General features: G+C 36.9%; 1 protein-coding gene across 6 annotated transcripts in view; it reads left to right on the top strand.

Annotated features, from left to right (window-relative positions):
• The window catches only part of LOC104021354 (uncharacterized), a 65,711-nt gene that overhangs the window by 44,408 nt on the left and 3,215 nt on the right, over nucleotides 1-18,088 (top strand). For 4 of the 6 annotated variants that reach the window (XM_087736979.1, XM_087736981.1, XM_087736980.1 and 1 more), the window contains 5 exons: nucleotides 1,548-1,587; nucleotides 2,640-2,691; nucleotides 5,961-6,072; nucleotides 11,159-11,242; nucleotides 12,772-12,895. In XM_087736979.1, the coding sequence (XP_087593105.1) occupies nucleotides 1,548-1,587; nucleotides 2,640-2,691; nucleotides 5,961-6,072; nucleotides 11,159-11,242; nucleotides 12,772-12,895 (412 nt within the window). Of the gene's footprint in view, nucleotides 1-1,547; nucleotides 1,588-2,639; nucleotides 2,692-5,960; nucleotides 6,073-11,158; nucleotides 11,243-11,861; nucleotides 11,902-12,771; nucleotides 12,896-17,335; nucleotides 17,553-18,088 lie in introns of all 6 variants that reach the window. The other 2 variants (XR_015699812.1, XR_015699813.1) reach the window with 2 other exon arrangements.

Here is an 18,088-nt window from a genome sequence, read left to right as displayed (position 1 = left end):
GAGGTTGGTTGGTTGGTTGGTTTGTTTTTTCAGCCTCTGGCTAAAAATATACTTAGTGAAGTCTATTTATCTTGTGAATTAGTTACACTGTGTAAATGCTATAGAAGCACACTGGCCAAGCTGGCAGAGTGATTATGGACTAGCCTTAGGCAAAAGACCTCTTCCATAACTTCAGGTTTAGTTACTGTAATTACCATCTCTGAATCAATCATTCAGATGTGCACTGAATATTAGTTTTGTTGATTCCAAATGTGTTTCCGATTATAAAGCAGTATCGAGGTAGGGACTACATAACAGCATCCCTCTTCAAAAACTTCATTAGAACACCTTGTTAACCACTGTTTTGGGGAAATCACTTCCAATGAATGTGAATATGGCAAGACTCTGTAATCTACACTATGTTGTACCATCTATGCTGCCACTGGTATGCATCCATGTTACCAAGGCACTGGATCCAAGCTAAAACAGTCTGTTGAGAAGCAGAGGTTATCAGTGTGAGCTTAGTACCACAGCGGCGTGGTTACATGGCTTTCTGTTTGTGCTCCAAACAGACTAAGAGAATTCACTCCTGGAAGAAGCATGAAGCCCATTTTAACCAGGATTAATTCGGGTAAATGCACCATGTGGGCAGCTTTCCACAGCATTTGTTTCTAAGGGACTGTTTAACACACTTCTTAATTCCTAGACTGATTTAATGTATGCACTTCACAGTTTCTTTCCCCTGCAATACTATGTGGAGCTGTGATGTATCGTGTATGCATGCTATCCATGCTAGAAGGAAGGGTAAGAAGCTATGCTCAGGATGAGGAGAGCAGAACCGTTTCTTTCATAAATACTGAGCTGGGTGGATGGGTTTAATGGTAGTAAAGCCTGGCAACCTGATATTGAGAGTAAACAAGAGTCCAATCACAGTGCTGACTTAGTGCAAATCTAGGATCATGCTAGTGACTTAAGCCCCTAAATTACTTCTGTATCAAAGAGAGAGAATGGGTTCTGCAGTACCCAGCACCTTAAAAAAGCAAAGTTAGCCAGTGATAATGCTAAAAAGAAAGATGTAAGTTGCTCTGAAACAGTTAATCTAATAAGAAAAGTCATTTTAAACAAGTATTAAAACAAACCATAGTTCAGGTCAGAAATGTCTCTCTGCTCTCTTTAAAAGTAAATAAAACAACAGCAACAAAAACCCCAAAGCTAAGGTGGTTTTTTTTCTACCAAATGTATTGCCTGACTGGCATTGGTATACAAAATAATCTTTAGGTTCTTCCACGTTACTTTATACTTTGCACATTTTGAAACAAATTCTTTTTATTTTTTTTGTTAAAAGTCACAGTACCTTTTACATGTTTTGCCTCTTTAACTGTTGTATAAAATGTTCAGTTTTATTAATTAATGAGAACATATGCAAAACATCTGTAACTTGCTAGATATTTCTCAGTATTCATTAAATCTGCATTATAGGAACGATTCAAGCTACGATAAGCTATGAGCTCTAGTGTTTTGACGATGGCTTTAACAGGTTTTTTTGTGAATTTAATTTCCATTTCCAGCACCTGGCCTCACTGGAATTGTTGGAGGGCGCCCCAGAGTGTAAGTTAACTTCTGATCATTGACTTGTAATGTGTGATGGTGGTGTTCCTACCACTCACCATCACAAGGTTCCCCACTTTGAAACAGCAACCACAGAAGCAACTAAAGTCTTTCCGTTGCACGCTATGCTTAATAACTGATAACAAGATACTAGTGAGTTCTACAAGATATGTATGCAAATAGTAAAATCCATTATTGAATTATGGAATATGAGTTACGTCAATCTCTAATCAGCTCATAACAATGTCTTTGCTTAATGACCTGTAGGGAGAACTTTTAAGTGTGACTTTATGGCAGGGCAGTAGCTCAAACATGTGGCAATGCATGCAGATTTCTGGACCAGATTTCTTGTACCTGTTGGTTTGGAATTTGGGCACAGCAAACTTAGGTCTGTACCAGCCCACTTCACTTACAAATGTGAGGTCAAGTGTCACACAGAATGTTAGTATGAATCCATTATGTGAGCGAGCCAAACAGAATAATGTTGAGCATATTAAAAAAAAAAAAAAAATATCCTGGTTTGATTCAGTGTTTTTCTAGATATGGCTAAAATCTGCTGGTGACTTATATGCTCACCTTTCCATGCGGATTCATGAGAGCATCTAAAACTTTCCTGTCCCTAAGCAAGTACTTTGATATGTCTGTCTTGCATATGGAGATGTGGGAAGAAACTGTAAATATATTTCCAGTAGCTCTGTATAACTAGCCTAGGTATCAATGTGGGGCTAATCACAGTGCAATGTGCAAATGCACAGACTTCAATGTCATGAAGTGCATCCTTTTTCAAGAAAATATTTTCGCTATTTTGGCTGCTCCCCCCCTACAAAATTTATTTTTTTTAAAACAAAATCTTCCTTTCTTAATAATGAAATTTAAGGAATTTCTGCACTTCTCAGGCTTTCCAAAATTGTTTGGAAAACCATTGTTAATCATGGCTAAATAGCTTTTAATTTCCCAGGTATATGATGTGTGAATAGTCTAAAGATGCATGATCTGACATTTTCATTAATTTCTGGTTAAATGTATTGATGCTTGTTGTTTTGTGTGTCTAGGTCTCCAGTTTTGAAGCCATTTTTCTTCTATTATCCCAAAAGCAATGTTCAGGTAAGACTTACTGCTTAAAGCCTGCTCTGTTCTCTTTGAAGTAATTTGAAAAATACTGCTGACTCTAGCATTTTTCAGTGACTTTGAGTCCTAAAGCTGCAAAGTATTCTGGTAACTTTGATTAAAAAATATTTTCCCAGAGACTAATGTTATTCACAGAGAATGTCTTACAACAGCTGAACTTGTCAACCTTGCATTTTAATTGCTGTGAATTTTGAAATATCTTGCATCAAAACTCAACCTTTCTTTTTGTGTTCCTAGAATTGTAGGTTTGAGTTACATTTACTGCATTTGCAGAGAGTCCTTATGAAAATGATGTATTTTTTGAAAGTTAATGGTCCCTCTTTTAAGAGAAGGCAATTGGGTGTTCAGAGAGTTGAACGTTAATATTGTGAACCTGGACACATCTTCTGACTTTTGGGGAGTCTACTTTCTTATATATACTACTGGAAATAACTATTAAAATCAGTGAATTTCCTCTGATTCTGTTTTGCCTTAACAGAGAGTTTGGCCTTTTCCTTCCAAATACCCTGTCTATGAAAATGGGAGTAGTAATTTCTGCTCTTAACTATATTACAAAAGCTGTAAAATTATGAAAGCCTGTGAGACTACTGTGATGAGTATCATGGCGGAGCCTGTGGATGAGATCTGTCTCTGTGGCCCTATTCAGTTCATAACAATAGTTTCTTTCAGTCTGACAAGTTATGGTTCAGATGAGTAGGCAGTCCGAGGTGAGAAATTATGGTGTAAGATGAAATGTTGAGGTAGAGCCCTGCTTTTGTTAAGCATGTACCTCTGTGTAGATTGAAGTCTTCAAGATAAACTTGAAGAAACTGGTTTTACTGAAAACGTGAAATGTTTAGATTTATGAATGTTGGTCTCTGCTTTTCTGAATGCCATCAGATACTTAATTTATCCTTTGGAGACTGCAGACAAAACTGCATATACGGCCTTCTTTTTCAGAGACCTTTAACTGACTTATAGCTGTTGCGTGCATCTCATGCCAAGGCATCCTAATAACGATGCTTCTCACTCAGTGAGAGCTTTCTCACTCATTCACCATCAGGAAAGTGGCCAAAGGCCAGAACGTTGCTCTGTGTTAGACCACAGGTATTGTGGCAGGCTTCTGCTTAGGGTGGTGAAGGGAAGCCTTAGGAGCACAGGCAGCAAGTGAAGGGGGGGCAGAGAAAACAAACAAAAACTAATTGATCAAAAAAGCAACTTTGTAAAATGATTATCAGTAATCACTTTAAGTGTTCTAAGCATTTCGGAAAAGGACTGTTTCATTTGCATTTTTAACATGCATGCAGTGCTTAGCACAAATAAGCCCAAATGTTACATTTTTCTTTGAGTAGTACTCTGCGTTAGTGGGAAATAATTTAAGATTAATTTTACAGAGGAGATGCTATTTAGTTATTAAAACTTAAGTTTATAAACTCTGCATAGTGGAAAAGCATTAAAACCCCCAGACGCCTTTTTTGTTGTTTAAAGAAGTTCAAGTACTTATTTTTATTGTCACTTACATCTTGCTGTATACAAATGGCTTGTCTTTGCCAAGTTTAATATGAAATTATTATCTTTATGGAAGTTTAGCCTACCACTGTTTTGTTCATCAAATTAAATGTAAACTTGCTAATTAGCACTGTGTTCCAGGTTTGGTAAAATGCTGTTGAGATTAAATAGTAACCTAATTTAGCAGGGAAAGCAAACAGTGTCTCGTCTACCCCTTTCAATACAGAAAATCAAAATCCTTGATCTAGGTAACTAACCTGATGAATGCAGTGATAAGCTATTAACAAAATGCCATGTGACCTATCACTGCTGTACTGCAGTAATACTAAAGGTTACGTAAAAGTGTGGTGTAAGTGATTCAAGTCCTGGAGTCAAAGTTTTAGCCATGTATTAACAACAATGGTCTAGCTAGAGATTACAGAGTAAGTAAGGTATGAATTAACTACTTTTCTAGACTGGAAGTTCAGTTACAAAGAGTCTAGTTGCTCTAGCTCAGCATTTGACCTAAACCCCCAAAAAACTCCATAAGGAGATTTTCAGATATGTTACCATTGCCACAGTGGGTTCTTTTGTTTTGTGTTTGATAACACCTTTCTGGGTGTCAGTTTGGATTCAATGTCTCGTTTGTTGCTTCCACTGCTCTTATGCAATTGTCCCGGTTTTATCATAGATCACCAGTAGTTTTACGGTGCAAACAGTAGTTATTTTCCATGTGTACTTTTTCATGTTTAAAAAGTAACCGAAAACTTTTCTCTAGGGAGAAAAATTCTAGCAAACCCCCTGAAGGCAAGAAGAGCGTTTCTGAAATATTTTTATTTTTTTTAAATCATCTTCTTGCATAAGCATTGGAGGCCTTTGTCACTATTAGCTATTCTCTAAGAATAATCAAGAAAGAGGGCTGAGTAGAATTAGCTTGCATTGGCTGACAACTGAACACTGGTAACTGCTGCAGCTAAGTTGGTGTATATTTTTTTGTTGTGGCAGTGTAACCTGATGGTATGTCTGAGTCTTTAGTACTGGGAGTCCTGCAGTGCAGATGAAATGGATGCAGTTGATTTTTCTACACGATTGTGCTATATGATTTAACCAGAGAAACCTTTGCTTACATCTTAAGTGAATAGCCCAATCAGCTAATGAAATAGCACACTTGAGACTGTATTTTTTCAGATTTCTTTGGGGAGAGGGGATAGGGAGAGCTCATCATGCGAGATGAACAGCATGGCATTTTTTTATTTCATATTTTCATCTCAACATAAACACAAAATATCCAGTATTAATTTATTTTTTATAAGTTGCTTTCACAAAATTTATTTGAAGATGAATATAGGATCCAAAGAGAAGTTTGTCATTTAATACAGACAGTGACATTAGGAAGAAAAGGGGGTTATATCACGGAAGAGCTGGAAGCTTTCAAGTTTTGGGATCCAACTGCTGTCAAGGGTTGTGACACAAAATTCCATGTAGTGCTGCTGTATATCGAGAGAGATGGAAAGAGAGAGATTTGTCTTCCCTTAAAACATAGCCAACTGGATAGAGCATTCCTTTGATTTTTAGGCTTTTTTCGTACACAAAGATTTCTTTTAGGTTTATAATGGATCGCTATTGTGACTTTTAAAAAAAGAGAAAAAGAGCACCTTATCCGTAAAGCCGTTACTGAAAATGTGCTAGATCAATACTTAATTAGAAATATGCTTTATTTATTCATGTCACACAGGATTTGTAATTTGACAGTTTGAAAATGGGTATTTTTTTTCCAGATCAGCCTATTTTTAAATGGGCAGCATGTTGAGACACTTGAGGAGGATCTCACGTTTACATCAGATGAGGTTGTTTCGTTTGATCCACCTAAGATTAGCAGTGAATTGAAAGGTATGTTCATCTTTTTTATTTGTGAATGTATCATTTGCTGTCTTTTTCCTGGAAAATCATGTGCTAGATTTTGTCTGTGAAATATATTTTACCTCTTTATACTATTTATTTTTAAAATCCCTTGCAAAACACTTAAGCTATTGTCTTGGAAGGAAGGAGGTTAGCATCGCACAGCATAAAATGTATTTGAGACTATAACAAGTATGTAATTAAATTGTGATTCAAAAAAACTAAGCCTTAGACACAACTGAAGACAGTTAAACACTGGCTTGAAATTGAAACATGGTTTCAAAGTATACTGCAATCTTACTTTGTTAATCATGGAAATAGTTGGTTTTACCTTACATCAAAATAGTTGTGTTCAGAATGGAGGACGGACTTACAGAATGCTTAGCATTTAGATAATTAAAATTTGTCCCTATTCCATATGGCAGCCTTCACAGAATGAACAAGAGTGGGATCAACCTGGAACTGGTGGCTTTTAAAGAAAACACACTAGCCTAATGATCCAGCATGATAATTGCTGTGTTGTTGTTAGACTCGCCTAACTAAATTCTCTGCAGAGAGAAAAGAAGAAACTTGAGAAGGGCAAACCAGTGAGCTGAATGGAGCAGGTCAGGATGTCTGCAATGAAAAGGAAATGTTCAATCAGTTTTTCATACAAGCTAGGTACTAGGTTACGGATTATTCAAAGTGCTAGGCACTTGAAAATTTTTATATTCTTTCTAATGGCAGAACTATATACAGCATTTCTTAAGGTATAGCACACTTCATAATTCCCTTTTGGTCTAAACAGAATCTTTATTACCTTATTGCTGCTCACCGGAGAAATGAGAGAATTAATTTAAAGCTGTGGATAGATATTTTCAAATATAAATCAAGTGACTGTACCTAAAGTTTACTTGTTAGAAATATTTCTAAAAATAATACTAATGCTGAAAGAGTAATTCAGGTATTGAAATCTGTGTATACTCAAAAAATTAATGCCGTGAAGGCACCAGTATGTTAAGATTTATTCTGGATTCCAGGTATAGGTGAGCAGTATTTCACAAAACTGGTAATAGAATAGTGTAACAACTAATCATAAGTCAGTAGGGAATGTTCTGTATCATGTAGAGAAATTTTGAAATACACATATGACTGTGTTTATTGCCATTTGAAAGTCACTGATACTGGATGCCTGATTTTCCCCATCTATTCAAACCTCTCTTCAGTGCAATGATTTATGTGTCTCACAGAAACAAGTTAAACTCTTTAAGTATATTTTCAGGTCTTATGTCTGTTGCAAATCTAATGTCGCAGCAGAATCTCTCTGATACCTGGGAGTTCCCAGGAGGGCAGTGGGGGATTTGCACCACCAGACTGGGCGAGTTACGGAATAGGAAGTCATCGTTCTGTTTAAGAAAGGGGGTAGCAAAGGTCCTGGTATTTTTTTTTTTTTTTTTCTTCCCAAAGGTGACTACAGTGCTAAATGCTGGAGAAACAAAATGCTATTAGACTCCCTGTTGCCTTTATCATTTGAGAAAACTTTCTGAGGTGCCTGGCATCAGCATTTAAGTACTGAATTCTTCAGGCTTTATTCAGGCAAAACCCCACTTTTGAGGAACAGCAGAGCTCCTCTGGTTGTTTCCCCTGAGAAGGGTCTCTAAACTTTTGCCCTTAGTTGTGAATAGAAATGTTTTCTGTATGTGACTAAATACCTACTTCTGTGGCTTAATGCATGGACAGCATGGATGAGAAATAGACAAATGGGTTAGATTGTAAAAGGAGTAACTTCTGCTAAAACGCTTTCTGTCAGCATTTAGTAAGGAGGGAAGTATTTTTCTTAGTTTCATGGTTATCTCCAAGTGTGAGGGACTGTTAGTTGTCTTTGAACAGATAAGAGAAATATGCAAAAACGGATTTCAAAAATGCTGCTAGATGTGGTTCTGGGAGGGTGGAATTTGAATTTACCATTTGCCCTAGCTTTGAAGGGAATTCTTTTGTAGATTTATTTAAGATGTTTATTAAATGAAAACAATTTCCTGATAAACAGATCATGAAGGATAAATCAATTAGGGTAATAATAAATGGGAACACCAGAACACTGTCTTGAACTGGTTTTGTTTAAAGGGAGACTGTCAAAGACTGCCTGTGTAAAATATCTGATGGAGAAGAGACTTCTACAGCTTACACAGTTTAAGCGGTGTCATACTTCAGCCTTTGAAGAAACACTACGTTTTTTTTTCTTGAATCATATTGAAAGAACAACTCTTAAAGAATAAGGCGATTTCTGTGGTGCATGAAGTGTGGTAGTCTTGTCCAAAATGAACAATGAACTTTAGATTGACTTTTTCAGATCCTCTCCTGATGGAGCTGTTTAATCAAAAATAATATTCCCCAAATAAATAAATACAACCTTTAATATTTTCTGCCAGTTTTCATGGCACATTTCTGCTTGCATTTTTCATGGAAGTGAACATGGAAAAGACTGAGCATCAAGCTCAAACCTCCTGTGTTAACTCCTTCATTGCATGCTTTCACCGTTTCAAATTTCATGCTATCATGACTAACACTGAAGAACCACTGTGTGAGACTAATCTATAATCAGTCTTTCAGCTCATCTTTGACAGCGACCTGATCTACATTATAAAATTTAAGTCTTAAAGCAGTTTAACATGGATACGTTGGTGTTTGGGGTGTGAGTAGATGGATCAGAAAGATCTGATCCAGCTATGCCAGCAGCAGAAATTGCGTGGTGAGCCCCCAGTTGTTCGTTATTGTTTTCGTTGTTATTGTCACTCAAATGTGCCAGTAAAGCTACTCTTGTAAGTGTTGCCTGATCTGTTTCAACCAAATAAGTACCATAAACTAAGACACACTGTACAAATTATGTGTCAATGTTGTAGTGAGGCATTTTGGTCATTCACAGTATCTACCACCCTATACCCAAATTAACTTTTGGGATTTGTCCAGCTGCCACTGCCATAGACTTGCAGCCTCCTTTTCTGATAGAGACAGTAAAAGCTGCAGCTAGTAGGACTTGGACATAGTTTCTCTCTTACCCAGCTTTGCTAAAGCTCTTTATGTCAGCCTGGCTCGTGTCTGAGGGTTAGCAATTCTCTGGGGACAGAAAGGAATTGAAGGTAAAGGTGATTTGGCTAGGGCTGGGTTTACCTCATCACTTGACACAGTTCACAAAGTGCTATCTATCCATGTGTTAATAGTAGGTGCACTTTAATTTAAATCATACTGGAACTTAGCACAGTGTTAATTTTGATTTTAAGTGTAATTTAGACTTTCATTGGTATGTTGTGGTTGAATTTAAATCAGTGTAGTTGCACTTTTTAATATAGTCTGCCTTTCGCTGGCATTCCATACCTGGCACATCTAGAGGATAATATCTTTAGTGTTGTGTCTTCTACTCACTAAAATAATAAAAAAAAAAACAACAACAACAACAAAAAAAACCTAAACGGCACAGTTTTATATCCTCAGGAGAAGTAATAACAATACAGAAAAGGTGGACTGCATTTTCAAATTGCATTGTATCTTGCAACATGAAGTTTGTCCAACATAATTGGTTTACAAGACCGTCTCTTCAATTCCTTAAAATCTGACAGTTTTTAACATGTTAGACTGAAGGTTTCTGTGACAAGCATGTGCCCAGGGCTGAACTGTTTGATGTTTAAAAAATATATAGATATATGTATTTTGGCCATTTGTCAGTTGCTTCCAGTGGCTGCCAGCAGTAGCTGTAGCAGCAGCAGCTGCGACAGAAAGCAAAGCAGGCAGGCTGTGGCTTCCCTGCTCTGAATGTTCCCCCTGCTGGTGTCCGAGGAGCAGGGAGGGGAAGAGCTGCCACTTGAGTGCAGAAGGATGAGAAAACGACAGGAAGGGGACAGAGGAGAGGGCAACTGAGGGGTGAGAAGACTACTGCGAGTCGGGAGCATAGATGAGTCTGTTAGAGATGCTGGGATTGAAAAGCCAGGGGTGCCGGGAGAGCTGATATGGCCATAGAAAAGTTGGATCAGAAGCAAAACTGGCTGGAAATTACTAGATTCTTACCATCTGAAAACTGGGATATAACCTACGCTTCAAGTTTCAGTATTATGCTGCTATCAGCGAATAACTGAAACTCGGTGGCAAAGTGAGTGCTTCGTCTCTCGCTTTGGGGAACAGAAACTAGATGGTGACAGTCTACTACTCTTAATAATCAATGATTGCAAGAGGTCTGTGCCATGTAACTTAACCATCAAACCTCATATATAAACTGTATGGATCCCACAAGACTGAATTTCTGGATTTGGGCAGGAGTGGGTTTGCTTTTTTTGTATGTAAATGGATAAAAATAATACTTAATGTGAACTTTGTTCAATGAAGTGCAACAACCTTTATGTTCCTAAAGGCTTCAAAGTCCAATACTCAGACATCAACAAGTTAAAAAATTAAGATTGGCTTTCTATAGAGCATGCATTTATGACCATTTATGACCTTTTCTTATATAATACTGATATTTACAAAATTAGTAATTTGTAAAAGAAATCTCGTGTTTCTTCTATGCAGCTGAATAAATAACTGTTATAACAGTGCATATGAAAGGGAGAGACATGTTATATTGAAAAGGAATTTTAGATTGTAACTGTTTTCTACAGACATTATGGAATTATCAGGACAGTAGCAGCTACATGTATTTTCCACCTGCACTGGAAGCAGAGGGGTCTGTGTGTTAAGGCGACAAAAGTTGTCAGCTAGTCAAGAAACGACAGGTAGCTGCTATGCCTCCTTCAGAGATACCACATTGCTAAGGCCAAGATGAATTTTCATATTCATCTGAATATTTCATATTAAATGCCTGCCATAGTATTGGGCTATAAAAAGGTAAAAAGGATTTGGGAGACGGAGCAGGAGGGATCAGTTTCATAATTTTGGCCCTCAGCCTCACCTCTCGTTCTCTAGGTATTCCTGTGGGAAGAAAGCTTTGGAAATGTTTTCAGGAGTACTACAAACAATGCAGAAAGTATACACTTGAAATGACGGTTACTTCTTCAAAATGCATTATTATTTGTAGCTATCATTAAAATGTATTCATTTTTATATTGTATAGATCTGCCAAGTGGTCCACATACTTATCGCTTAGAAGATCTTGCCTACACTAGAAGTGGAGACAAAGGCAACTCTGCAAACATAGGTATTTTTCTTTTTCTTGCTTTCTGAAGTGATGCAAGATTCTTAAATAAGAGTTACGTATCAAGTGCTCTTCTTAATTTTTTTGAAATCTCTCACATCACTTGATTTTTTTTTTTTTTATTATCTCTGTGCTGAAACAAAAAATAATCCATGTAGAACAAGGATTTACTAATGAAATATCTGTAGTTTTCTGTTGAGCAGCTGTTGAAATCTGAGGTACTAAGAAAAAAATTCTTGCATGTCATACTATGAAGAAAGCTCTTTGTTTAGGGTTGCAAAGTCGAGCTCCCCAAAATTAAGAAATGCCTTTTTATGGTTTCCTTTACACATTAGTTGCTACTCCTTCATGTGTGTGTGTTATGTAATATAATCTCTTGGTTGTCTGGTCATGTATAATATTTCCATACATGAATTTTGTAACATGTATATGGCTGAAACATTGACAGTGTTAGGAAATATCGAAGTTGTTTTTGCATGTAAGAGAACGTTTTTAATTGTTAATCCAAATGGTATATTTCAGTGTGCAGTCTCTTTACATTGATTGTGCTGCTTCTTGCATTGTTTAATAATTCCTTCTATTCCTTACTTCTGCATGCAACAATTGGCTCTCTTGTTGGAAGATGAGAGCGTGTGGTGTTCAAAGCTCAGTATGAATTAAAGGTGCGTTTGGGATTTGATTTGCTATTAGCTGTCGTGCTAAAACTGATGAATTTTGTTCATTTATATTTAGGAATATAGTTTTCTTGTCCTTGTTTGTGAAACTGTTTTTTGGTTTGAAGAATGAACGAATTTTGATTTCCCTCCCCCCCCCCCCCTTTCCCCATGGTTGACCATTGTTGTACTGTTGCCAAATCATGAATGATTTCTAATAGGCTTCCTCAGATATAAAGACACTACAGCTTTATTAAGGAACAACAATAACAGCAACAAACTTGACCTCTAAGATTAATTTAGCTTTGAAGTCCACAGATAAAAAGATCCCTGTGACACAAATCTGCTTTCCTGATCCTGCTGTGGAACCTCAGCTTCAGCATAAAGTCACCTGAAGCTTATGAAAGTATATTTACAGCAATAAAAATGTAATTGTGATTTCCTACACTTACGTCAGGATCTCATGCAAGGAGTGGGGCAGGGATCAAACCTTCAGTCACTGATCATGCCTGGTTATGGTTAATTGCAATTACTTGTCTAAGTCTTGCAAACCATTTAGGGGAAGAGAACTGCATGTGGGTTTTTGTTGTGATGTTGTTGTTGTTCTTTAGGTGTCTTTCAGTGGCAGGGACTTTTGCAGCCAGAAAAAGTCCAAGAATCACTTAGTCTGGGAGCGTTCTTTTGTGTCATGCTCCACACTACCTCTCTATTGACAGAGGGAAATCTGTCTTACTATTGTTTTTTATTCAGGAGCTCATTAAAGAGGATCCATATATACAGTTTCAGTTGAGAGGAGGATCTCAAAATCAGTTTTGAAAGGATAAATACAAATTGGTTTTAACAGCTCGTATTCCAACTAACAGCAGTTATACCTAACAGGTGTGATAGCACGGCATCCCCTCTACTATCCATACCTAAAGAAAACTTTAACTGCTCAAGCCCTGGAGAATTACTTCCAACACCTTTTAGAGCGAGAAAAACCTGAAGAAGAACTAGTAACAAGGTGAGTAGCTTGCTGCTCAGTCCACAGTTGTATGGTAGATACATATATCAGAAGTTATCTTAAAGTATGTTAACGTAAATATTGCATACCTGTGTGTATTGTCTTCGATATTTTTATGTATCTTTCTTTGCCTTTTAAAATAGCAACTTGAGCAGTAGTCCTTGAAAAAGAATGTGAACTTGGGCCTCTCCTGAAGTCGGGACAAAGGCAGTGAATCAGTTTAGTGAAGGCATTTAAATTCCCAGAATTAGCGTACTAGTGTTGGGGCTATTTCTGTGGTTTTTGTTACAGTACAGAATATCTCTACAAAATAGAAATAACTTCCAGTGTCCTTTTGAGACATGTATCTTTCCAGTGGTTTTGAACTATTTGGAGACTGCAGGAGCCTTAGCAAATGAAGCTTCCCAAGCCTCAGAGCCACTGCAGATCTGGGAATTTGAAATCCCTAAAACACTACCTGAAAGACATTCACACAGCCAGTATAGACTGGAGCCCAAACTTACCTGATCTTCCATCAGAAACATGCCTCATCCTATCCCTATCTCTTCAAAACGTTTTAATCTTTATGAAGTTCACTCACTTTCTCTAAAGTATTCTCTGAGTACCCCACTCTCACCCACTTTTTTTGCCACGTATACCAAGCCAGAATTTAAAGAAAAAAACACAGCTAATTTCCCTTTTTAAAATATGAAAGAGAATACATCCTGAACAGGACACTTTCACCTGGTATTCATCTACAAAAGAATATCCTCTGCCAGCAGACAGCATACGTTTTTGTTTTCATGGTATCTTTGGCAGATGCTCAGGGTCCTTCCTGGGGACTGGCAAATGAGACATATACTGTTCTTGTAGCATGAGTTAATAGGGCTCATTCTTCTAAGGATGTCCAGTAAAACAGTCAAGAGATTTTAAATCTTCGTCTCTCTTTAAAAACAAACAAAAGCTTAATATTGCAACAGACCATTCAGTCTTCTAAAACCTGTTTTGATATGAAGTCAGTTATTCTGCAAATACGGAGATTCTGCCAAAATCATTATGTATTTCCGTGGGTGATGGATAAACTGTTAAGTGTCTTTTTGCTTGTTCAAAGAGCTTGAGTCAGAAAAGTGCAGCTCAAAGCTCAGAGATATCTTGGAGTTATTTTAACCCTTGATCTTTGTGCTGTAAGTGCCGTTCTTTGTCTTCATAAGTGGCTCAGTGCAGATCTCACCCACTGTTTCATAAGTGCTAACAAATCTATGTATCTAATAAATTGTGATACCAAGAAATGTAATTGAATTTCCTCTGAAACAGAGCAGAGAAGGGAAGAAATAAAAAATGTCATGCCTCCTAATGATACTTTTAGAAATTGATTCATTGTTGTTCCTTAATGCTGTTTATGTTCATAAATAAAAGTTGAAATTTGCTGTGTCTGGATGAAGCCAATTATTCTGATTAATTAGATTATCTGTTCCTGGGTTTGGCTTCCTTTAATGATGTGATAATGGAGCTCTGTGAGTGAATTGAAAAACTACTGGGGAAAAAGAATAAGTCCTTTTGTGGAAATATTTAGGATTATAAGGATTATGCTCATGTGCTTCAGATTGTATAGTTTCTTTTTAAATTACTTGTTTTTTTGGGGGGTTTTTTTGTTTACCTGTCATAAAAAGAGCTATCTTACTCTTTCATTTTCCTTCATTTCCTTTAACCAGTTGTCACTGGTTAAAAAAGATGTATTAGTTTTGCTACTAAAATCATACCAACCATGGCTCTGCCTCACTACAGAACTGAGACTGTCAGCCAGTTGCCTTTCATTCTTTTTCATTAAAGGGATTAAATAGGTATACTAAACAGAAAAGATGGGATTATTTTGATAGAGAACACTGAGAACTCAAACTTCTGGATTTTCAGGTAACATCATAACAAAAGATGGTCTTTCAAACCCCTCCCTCCATACCCCAAGCCTATGTGATTGCTTCCCCCACTACGTAGAGTACGTTCTTAACAGTTAATCACAGTTTTTCTTGGCCATAGGAGTGATGCACAAGCTCAACATGAAAGGTCAGAGCAATCTAAGTGAGGGTAAGGAAGAGATAGCATTACTCAGACAGAAATTTGCTCAAAGTTTAGAAAAGGATGTCAGTTTCTTGAGTTCTGACTGGTACCATTGTTGAAAATAGCATCAATGCTGTAGTAAGATGAGTAGCTAGAAGATCATACTGCATGTGAAAGATTTTTTTTTAATGTTTGGGTTTTTTTTTTTCCTTTAGCCATCTTGCCCTCTGTGTTACTATTAGGTTATCTGTATGGTGTTTGTATACAAGACTTTTATAAATTGAGATCTAGTAATCTTAAGAAATGGAATAAGAAACTTTTCATTTAGTGGTATTAGGTCAGTCATTTAAGAAGGATAGTAAAATTATCCTGTGAGAATTTGCTGGTTTCATCTTCTGAAATATGGTTATCTTCTTTATGTTTTGAGAGCATTCCAGTGTTCAGAAATAAAAATGACAGCTGATTTCTTCTTATGGGATACTTTTACTGAAAGCTGAAGAACAAGAAATCTGGATACGATGCTTCTAGATTCCTTTTTTTTTTTTAAATGTATATTTATCATGGGGGAAAAAAATTACTACTTTACAGCATATGTAAATACCTCTTTTAGCCTATGAGTTCGGTTCCTGCTTTCCTCTGATGGGAGGAATACTATCTTTTTCTTGATTTAAATGCACTAAATTTTTGGACCATTATTATTTCCATGCATTTTTAACAGGAAATTCACAGGGAAACCTGACTTCTTTGAATATGTACTGAGAGCACTTTAACGGAAGTAGTTAAGCAGGCACCCCATTGTGCATAAGCATAGGAGTTCAGCTAGAACAGTGAATTTTCCTTGTTTTATTGGTTGCTGTTCCAGCCTTAGTATTCTTTGAAGGGTTTATTTGTTTTCTGTGCTTTTTAAAAGCAGCTCTTAAAACTTTTGATTGAATTGTACAATTAGTTAATATTTTCTTCCTTTTAGATCTCAGTTAATTAAACTTACATTGTTTAATTATGCTGGGTAAATGCATGCCAATATTTTGGTTGACGTATTGCTGCCGCTTAAGACTATGGTTTTAGTGGGTTTTCTTTTCTAATTGTGGGAGTGTATTTTTTGTGCAGAAATATTTTGGATGCTCAGATGCTTCAAACAGGCCTTAAAATATTGAAAATGCTGCTCTTTGTATATTATTTCGTAATCCTAGTTTTAGCTAGAGTATCTCACTGAAAAGATTTCCTCAAAGTACGTGAAGTGAATGTGCCATTCTGTGATGTTCGAAATTAAGATCTGTTGCTTGCATTACATACTCCCTCTGCCAGAATTACTGCAGAAAGTGAAATGAAATTCTTCTACTCTTTCTGTCATTTGCTTCTGCTTTTGTACACTCTTCAATTTCTCTCCTGATTTTTTTTTTTTTAATAATTGATTTCAATGAAAATTCTTTTGAGAGCTGAGGTATTGGCTTCCAGAATACATATTCCATTAGACTAGTTCTCATGGAGAGATCTGTCAGTTGAAGTTGCTTGCTGGCTGGAAGTCTCTGCCAGTTTTTCAGGATAAAATTTACAATGTAGTATTTTGGTAGACCTCTAGCTCTCATGGTATGTGGTTACTGGTATTTTATATTGAGATTTTAGTTGAAAATTTTGTGGGGTCCTGTGATCCTGCTATGTAGTTGATTTATGCTATTAAATTTCGTAAATTATATAGATGAAATTGTGGAAATGGCTTTATCTTCCATATTCCTGTTGTCTAGTAGAGCACTGTTGGATTAATAAACTTTCCTGACTTCGCAATGGATTTGCGTTTAAGCGTGATAATGTTGCCTGGCAACTAGTTTTCAAGGAAGGTCAACAGAATGCTAACACCCGTTTTCTTCTGAATAACAACTACTAATGTTAATACTAAAGTAGAGCGTGGTAATGAAAGAGTAGAAGGAGCAGTGAAAACTCCTCACCTGGGAGACGGGCGCACACACCCCACGACTACTGCTTGCAAGAGCATAACGAGAACTAAAGTATTTGCCAGGCCGCTCAGCAGAATCATAGGCTGACCACATCTTCCATGAAAGGTTTGGGTCATATGCCCAAGACACAAGGGCATACAGAGCTGTGAATATCAGCAACAGCCATAATTTTCACAATGCTAAGAAGGAGCTGAAAAAGATAAACCTCAGGATGACAAAATCAGCAGTACAAGAGCACTGCAAGAAATACCAGCTATTTCGGAGGACAGATTTGAAGAATCTGTCCCAAACAGATGAAGATCAGATAGATGACTAAAGAAAAATAGGTGGTGTTAGAGGAAGCATGATTTAAATTGCAGCAGTCAAACATCTGGAGACAGAGCAAGAATTGGATATCATCTTTCTGTTATTCCTCATGTCTTGCTGATGTTCTGATTAAATCCTTTTTCTGTAGGAAAAAGGAAAGCTATCAAGTCCTTAGACAAAGAAAATACTGGAGGAAAGCAAAAACCAAATAAAACAAGAAGAATACAAGGAAGATGACAAAACACTGAAAAACTGTGCAAGGAGAGGCAAATGGAAGTACGGAGGCAATGGAACAGAAAAATAGGCCTGTCACACTAAAATAAATTATCTGAACAAAGTACATGGCTCGAAGAAAGCATTGAAATGTATCTCTACTTCTCATTTGTTATCTATAGTTGGTCGTAAGAGTTTGATCTAGTGACTCATAGTTATTTCTCAGCGATAAAGAGGATGCCTGCCCAATTAGCTGGCAGCTTTTGTTAGCAAAAGTGAGTTCCAGGAATCAAGCGATTGTATTTTTCAGTATCAGAACTAGGAAATATTGAAAATACTTCCCTCTGCCCAGTGTGTTCATATTGGATCTTGAACCTCTTGCCTATGGAGCTTTCTATATGGGCTTTAACTCTTACCAAAAAAAATGTAGAGAACAACCTCATTAGAAATGAAGGAGTTTTGAAGTTGAGTAAGAGGAGAATGATTACTTTATGGTCCTACTTTAAAACTATTAAGGACTGTTGATTTGGAGTAAGAGAAAGGAACAAGAAGGCGGGGCAGGCCATAGGTTAATCTTCAGTTATCTTTTAGACTTGACTCGGCAGTGGGGGGTGCCATCACCAGCACAAAGTTTTTGCATGCTGTCTTTTGCTTGATGTTCTGTACAAGTGTTTCTTTCAAAATCTTC

This window comes from Nipponia nippon, unplaced genomic scaffold, assembly GCF_047370975.1.
Source record: "Nipponia nippon isolate SJK-2023a ecotype South Korea unplaced genomic scaffold, ASM4737097v1 scaffold_6, whole genome shotgun sequence".
NCBI lineage: Eukaryota > Metazoa > Chordata > Aves > Pelecaniformes > Threskiornithidae > Nipponia > Nipponia nippon.
The sequence above is the reverse complement of the archived record's forward strand: the minus strand, read 5'-3'. Positions and strand labels throughout refer to the sequence as shown.